The following is a 7,676-nucleotide window of genomic DNA, read 5'->3' as shown; positions in this document are numbered from 1 at the left end:
TGTGGGCTAGTATGAAAATCAAGCCTAGTAAGTCTAGAAGTATCTCAATAAGTAGAGGGAAGTTAAGTGATAGGAAGTTTGTAATAGACGAAGAGGAAATTCCAATAATTAGGGAAAGATCGGTAAAGAGCCTAGGTAGGTGGTACAAGGCAGACTTGAATGACGGAGAACAGGTAGTGCAGTTTCGGAAGGATGTTGCTGAGGGACTGGATAGAATAGATAAATCAGGGCTTCCAGGAAAGTTGAAGTTGTGGTGTCTGCAGTTCGGGTTATTTCCCAGGCTGATGTGGCCACTGTCTGTATATGAGATTCCATTATCTGCTGCAGAAAAAATGGAAAGATTAGTTAGCTTTTACATTAGGAAGTGGCTAGGTGTTCCTAGATGTTTAAGTACGGTGGCACTGTATGGGAAAGGCATACTTCAGCTCCCAGTAACTAGTCTAGTGGAGGAGTTTAAATGTACTAAGGTTAGGACAGAGCTCCTGTTATCTGGGAGTAAAGATGTGGTAGTCAGTAAGGTGGTTCCAAACCCAATCAAGGGGAGAAAGTGGAATCCAAGAATGGCAGTGCAGGAGGCAGAAGCAACGCTCAGGCATACAGAGATTGTGGGTAATGTCCAAATAGGCCGGGGAGGCTTGGGGCTTGGCCCAGGCAAACCGGTGTGGAGTAGAGCAGGTCCCAAAGAGAAGAGAAAGCTAGTTGTGGAGCAGGTTCGTAGACAGGAGGAAATATTAAGGGGTGCAAAGGCAGTGGCCCAGGCTAAGCAGGGACAGTGGTTGAATTGGGAAGGTGTAGACAAGAAAAAGCTTAGCTGGAAAGAGCTGTGGAGTATGGAGGAAAGTAGTATTAGATTTTTGATAGGGGCAACATATGATGTATTGCCAACTCCCCAGAACCTAAAACTCTGGGTAAATGGAGACCCGCTATGTTCATTGTGTTCAGGTACTGCAACTTTAAAGCACATTTTGTCAGGCTGTAAGGTTAGTCTGTCGCAAGGCCGGTATACGTGGCGACATAACCAGGTTTTAAAAAGCTTAGCTGCAGGAATTGAAGATTTACGGAGGCAGGCAAATTTAGGAGGGTCTAAAATAAAGAGAGTTGCAATCAAGTTTGTTCAAGAGGGAGAGAAAGTTGGTAAGACAGCAAGGAGGCAAGGCAGCTTAGAGGATGCTTGTGATTGGGAAATGCAGGTAGATTTAGGAGGAAAGCTTGTTGTTCCCCAGGAAATAGCCAGTACAAAGCTAAGGCCTGACATAGTCTTGTGGTCTAGGAGTAGAATGAAAGTATATTTCATAGAGCTGACTGTTCCGTGGGAGGCTTCAGTTGAAGAAGCATATGAAAGGAAAAAGCTCAGGTATGTAGAGTTAGGGGCAGAAGCAGAGCAGCGAGGATGGAAAGTTAGGATTTGTCCAGTGGAAGTAGGATGTAGAGGATTTGTAGCAAGGTCTGTTGTCTCTTTGGTGAGGGAGTTAGGAGGAAGTGGACAGAGTGTGAGGAAAATAGTAAAGGACATGTCAGATGAGGCAGCAAGATCCAGTCAGTGGATTTGGATGAGAAGAAATAATGGTAGCTGGGGGCCCAGCAGGGGGAGCACTTAGGATAGACAGACTCTTAGGAGAAGCAAGGAAGAAATCCAGGAAGAGGAAGTGTTTTTAAGTGGGGGGTGTTGCCTGTGTGAGCCTCTTTGAGACCATGCGGTTAGTCCAGGTGAGGTGGCCTGTATTGTTTGGTTACATTGTTTGAATTGGTTTGTAGTGTGTTTTGGACTGTTTAGGTGAGTTTGTTTGTTTTAGGTGAGTTGTTGGAGAGTGGGGGAGTAGGGGGAGGTAGAGCACAGCCTAATCCAGCGGGGGAGAGTTTAGCTTAAAAAGGCATCTCTCCTTGACTCTACCTCCCTCATTCAAAATGGCCGCCACTTTCTCCAACTGGTTAGGGGAGTTTGTTTGCTGAATCTGCTAGTGTGTTTTGTCCGAGTTGATGATGTTTTTGTGGTAGCATAGGCAAGATAAAGGAGAAAATAGTCGTGGTCTGAGGAGCAGTGATGGCTGGCATTAGGGGAGTGACTCTGGGACGCCAGTGATCACTGTCTAGCCTCCTGGAGGTGTCGTGGGACCAACTAGACGAAACACTGGTGAAAGGAGGTTCCCACCTGATGACCCCAAAGAAATGTTAGTTATCACTGCTCATTAGTCTGTATAGCCAAATTAATACTTATCATAGGACTTAGGATGTTAAGCTTAGGGAGCTATTCACTGAGTCTGGTCCATTTTCTGTAGCACAAGTTTCTTGTGTTTACCTTAAATTACACAGCCAGATGAGTTTGTCTCTCTGTTCAGACTAAGAGGACACAGACAGACAGACAACTGCAGGGAGCAACGCCATCACATGCAGTTATAGATTCAAACAGTGAGCTGCCAGCTGCCATGGAGACTTACAAAAATGGATCAGTTGCTCATGTTGGTGCTCCTGTCAGGGCCTCTGTGTGAGATGCTTCAGTCGGTTATTGTGTGTTTTTAAAACCTATTAAGCACTGCTCGCTTTCAGTGGAAGGTGTAGCTGTGGTGTTTCTGGTGTAACAGCAATGTGCTGGACAGGTGACAGGTGTGTTTACAGAGTGTGCTCTGAAAGACGTCACAGCTTGGAAAAATTGTGAAAATTAGGGTGTTCACCCGGACGTCATGTTTACATCACTGTAAATACCTGTGACTGCTGCAGAGTCATTGGACCCGGGAGTGAATGCTGATTGTGCCCTTTCACATTGAGCGTGTTTGATGTCCCCTTTCTAGCCATTCAACACTGGTCAAAAAACCTGCTAAGATCCACCAACATCTGGCTTTTGTTGGCAATGGAAAAGGGCCCCTGAGCACCAACCTAGGGATGTGATGTGTCGTATCCATTTTATCAGTCTGCACAGCAGCTAGTAAGTCACTGTTTCAATCTGCATATGTGTGTGCTCTGTGCTCTGCATATAACGTTTCTCTCTGTAGTTGTGTGTGTATCCTCTTAAACAGCAAAGCAAACTCGGCCAGCAGTGTAAAAGGAGTCGGTTTAAAAAACCTGCTTAAATGCACAAATTTTGGTGTAAAAAGGGTATAAACAACATTATCATTATCTTTTTCAGGTACAGAATACTAAATGTATAGCTAAAGTGATACACTTACAAGAGGATTATCAGTTAATAAAAATAAATACTAAACATACAATATTACAACCAACTATTCAAAATACTCTCATCTAGAGCCTGACCGATATTAGATTTTTGGGGCAGATGCCAATATTGATAGTAGGGAGTAAAAAAAATTCTGATATCAATATATCGGCCGATATATTTATATATAAACACTTGTGAAAAAGATATGTAATGAAAGCAGGATATTTTACAGTTTTTACAATAAATTTTATTGTCCAAAATTACATCAGTGCACTGAAACGGTAAATTTCACTAGGAATTAGATAAAATAACCATAAAAATAAAGAACTATAAATAAAAAACATAAGAACACATATACAGTACAGGCCAAAAGTTTGGACACACCTTCTCATTCAATGCGTTTCCTTTATTTTCATGACTACTTACATTGTACATTCTCACTGAAGGCATCAAAACTATCAATGAACACATGTGGAATTATGTACTTAACAAAAAAGTGTGAAATAACTGAAAACATGTCTTATATTCTAGTTTCTTTAAAGTAGCCACCCTTTGCTCTGATTACTGCTTTGCACACTCTTGGCATTCTCTTGATGAGCTTCAAGAGGTAGTCACCTGAAATGGTTTTCCAACTGTCTTGAAGGAGTTCCCAGAGATGCTTAGCACTTGTTGGCCCTTTTGCCTTCACTCTGCGGTCCAGCTCACCCCAAACCATCTCGATTGGGTTCAGGTCCGGTGACTGTGGAGGCCAGGTCATCTGGCGCAGCACTCCATCACTCTCCTTCTTGGTCAAATAGCCCTTACACAGCCTGGAGGTGTGTTTGGGGTCATTGTCCTGTTGAAAAATAAATGATGGTCCAACTAAACGCAAACCGGATGGGATGGCATGTCGCTGCAGGATGCTGTGGTAGCCATGCTGGTACAGTATGCCTTCAATTTTAAATAAATCCCCAACAGTGTCAACAGCAAAGCACCCCCACACCATCACACCTCCTCCTCCATGCTTCACGGTGGGAACCAGGCATGAAGAATCCATCCGTTCACCTTTTCTGCGTCGCACAAAGACACGGCGGTTGGAACCAAAGATCTCAAATTTGGACTCATCAGACCAAAGCACAGATTTCCACTGGTCTAAAGTCCATTCCTTGTGTTTCTTGGCCCAAACAAATCTCTTCTGCTTCTTGCCTCTCCTTAGCAGTGGTTTCCTAGCAGCTATTTGACCATTAAGGCCTGATTCGCGCAGTCTCCTCTTAACAGTTGTTCTAGAGATGTGTCTGCTGCTAGAACTCTGTGTGGCATTTATCTGGTCTCTAATCTGAGCTGCTGTTAACTTGCGATTTCTGAGGCTGGTGACTCGGATGAACTTATCCTCAGCAGCAGAGGTGACTCTTGGTCTTCCTTTCCTGGGGCGGTCCTCATGTGAGCCAGTTTCGTTGTAGCGCTTGATGGTTTTTGCGACTGCACTTGGGGACACATTCAAAGTTTTTGCAATTTTCCGCACTGACTGACCTTCATTTCTTAAAGTAATGATGGCCACTCGTTTCTCTTTACTTAGCTGATTGGTTCTTGCCATAATATGAATTCTAACAGTTGTCCAATAGGGCTGTTGGCTGTGTATCAACCTGACTTCTGCACAACACAACTGATGGTCCCAACCCCATTAATAAGGCAAGAAATTCCACTAATTAACCCTGACAAGGCACACCTGTGAAGTGAAAACCATTTCAGGTGACTACCTCTTGAAGCTTATTGAGAGAACATCAAGGGTTTGCAGCACTATCAAAAAAGCAAAGGGCGGCTACTTTGAGGAATCTAAAATATAAGACCTATTTAAGAGTTATTTCACACTTTTTTGTTAAGTACATAATTCCATATGTGTTCATTCATAGTTTTGATGCCTTCAGTGAGAATCTACAATGTAAGTAGTCATGAAAATAAAGAAAACGCATTGAATGAGAAGGTGTGTCCAAACTTTTGGCCTGTACTGTATATATTTAACTTGAAACAACTTGAAAACAAAGGATCAAATACACATTAAATACTGTCTATATAACTTGACTTGACCCGAGCATTTCCACTGAATTATTGCTTCTTAATAAAAGCATTAATATCAGTGCATATCGGAGAATATATACACTGATAAAATTGGCTCTACTCTCATCTTAATCTGTCAGTGGGTAAAACTTTGAATCGCCATTTTTCCCAATTCAAAGGAGCAAAAATTTGTGCTCTTCGTCTTTCGACCTCATTTTTCAAAAAGCAGGATATGAAATAATTTCTTCATATTTATGGATAATCCTAAATTCAAAATTAATCTGCCGTTGAATTTAACAAACCCATCCTTTAACTACATTTCCTTTTGTACATAGAATAAGGCCCGGTCTGTGAGAACAAACATAAAACAGGGACCACTTAATTTAAGCCTCTTCCCATATTTGGGCCAGTATTCGCCTGATTTCATGGCCCGCATTTTGCCCATATACAACATGTTTGTCAAATGCTACTTCCACATCTGGACCAATTCTGGTGCACACACAGAAAATCTTACAGCTACTCGACAATACAGGATAATCACAGCCGGAATCTGCACAAATGTGGAAGTGCATGGGCCAGACTCAGGCAGAGGACCCAGGCACCCCAGGGTTGGGTGGGTAAGGCGAACAACACTGTAACACACTGTATATTTGTATGAAGTGTTTGAGCCATAAAGTACTAAGTATTTTCAAGCTAGCTCACTAGTCATCAGTTGCTTCACAACTAATGGCTCAAGAGAATTATTTCCAAATTGGGCTCCTCAAGTTAAAAATGACATGCATGCGATATCATTTTTTTATAATAATAGTGGAATATAGGCAGTAATAATGTCAGTGTCACAGCAACATGTCAGTCACATGTTGTGTGTGTGTGTGTGTGTGTGTGTGTGTGTGTGTGTGTGTGTAGTCTACTGCAGATTTGGGTTTCGGGGGAAGGTTGAACTGAACGCGGAGAGGAGAGGGAGGGGACTGGTGTCTGTTCTGACCTTCAAACCAAACAAACCTTGGATGTCAACATTATTTATCTAACAGCTCCTACAGATGACCACACACAATTATTTCATTGTGTGTGTGTGTGTGTGTGTGTGTGTGTGTGTGTGTGTGTGTGTGTGTGTGTGTGTGTGTGAAGAGCTGATATATGAAAGATCCGCAACATTACAGCGAGCCTTGAGCTGAGGCGGATGATGCTAACTCCATGCTTAATGTCATAGCTAGCCAGAGTATGAAAAATCACAGTAATTAATGGAACAATTTGTTGTAAATTTAAGCGAATGTGTACAGGAAATGGCTGTCAAGCTAGTGTGTCTCCTAAAGGCGTTACAGAAAGAGACGAGCTGCGAATCCCACTAAAAACGTATGCTAACCATAGCCAGCTAACCTGCTAGATAGCTAGCTAAGTTTCGGTCCATTCATTAAGCGGACTGCGGGGACAAGCGGGGCGGTGCATCAGAAATCGGACACTTATCCAGTTGACATTTATCCAAACAAAACTAACGCAAAATAAACATCTAATTCAGTCTGGTCCATCACTCTCTGTCTACCAGCTAAAGACTTAGATGTAAGCTAGCTTTCACCATAACCATAGGTTGAAAATGTCAGAGAACTGGCTCCGATTTGTTTTACACTGGTAGCTTGGGTGGGCGGGGTTTCACTTACGAACCTACATGCTGAACTACTCGCTCTCCCCGTCAATATCGCTGTCTGCTGATTCAAAAATCGAGCGCACCTAAGCAGGCTGCTGCCTCACCTGACTCTCCTGCTGCTGCTGGAGTCTCTCCTGTAGGATAGCCTGAGCCAGTCCGCCCGTCGCGCCGCCCGCTCCGGCTGGCGGTTTGTCCGTGGACAGTGTCCGTACGATGTCCACCACGGCCAAGGAGGGGGCACCCACTGCCCCGCTCCTGAGCCTCAGGAGGCCCCGGCTCGCTCGCACACACATGGGGAGCACAGACGTAGCCGACATCTTGGACAGTAGCACTAACTGCCGGCGAACGTATGTGACGATGTGAGTCTAAAGGACAAAAGCATGCGATTGGCTGGTGTTGATTTGAGTGGCAGACAGGAGGCACAGTCAGAGGAGAGGAAGGCCATGCGTAGCAGGAGGGAGGCGGGCCATAGAGTTTTTGGTCCAATCAGAAGCCCGAGTGAGTCTGACCTTCGATTGCAACACAAACTGCCATGATGGTTGATGGCAAAATGCCCCAAGTCTGCTTAGTTACATCACCTGTATTAAAGAACTGTTAAAACAAAATCCTCAGACATAATCATAACAACTTTAAATATTAATGCAGGAAATATGTGTAAAACACTGTATTTCCTGTAAGTGTAAAATAATGAATTACAAATACAATAGCAGGTGTTTAATATAAGCATCTTCGATATTGACCAAGTACATTAGAGGGAATTTGACTCTTGGTGTACTCAAACAGCTAAGACAAGGTTTGCAGCCTTACAATTACTTCAAAGGTATGTGGGAGCGCAAAATAAATACTGTG

General features: G+C 43.4%; 1 protein-coding gene across 1 annotated transcript in view; it reads right to left on the bottom strand.

The window, feature by feature from the left end:
* Positions 1 to 7,163, bottom strand: part of timm50 (translocase of inner mitochondrial membrane 50) — a 53,037-nt gene extending 45,874 nt beyond the window's left edge. The window contains exon 1 of the mRNA XM_022767373.1: positions 6,932 to 7,163. Within this exon, the coding sequence (XP_022623094.1) occupies positions 6,932 to 7,144 (213 nt within the window). The 5' untranslated portion in view covers positions 7,145 to 7,163. The remainder of the gene's footprint in view (positions 1 to 6,931) is intronic.
* Between the last annotated feature and the right edge of the window lie 513 nt (positions 7,164 to 7,676).

Source organism: Seriola dumerili, unplaced genomic scaffold (genome assembly GCF_002260705.1).
Source record: "Seriola dumerili isolate Sdu_G_001 unplaced genomic scaffold, Sdu_1.0 BDQW01001168.1, whole genome shotgun sequence".
NCBI classification, from domain to species: Eukaryota; Metazoa; Chordata; class Actinopteri; order Carangiformes; family Carangidae; genus Seriola; species Seriola dumerili.
Note: the sequence above shows the minus strand (reverse complement) of the source record. Positions and strands in the feature narration are given on the sequence as shown.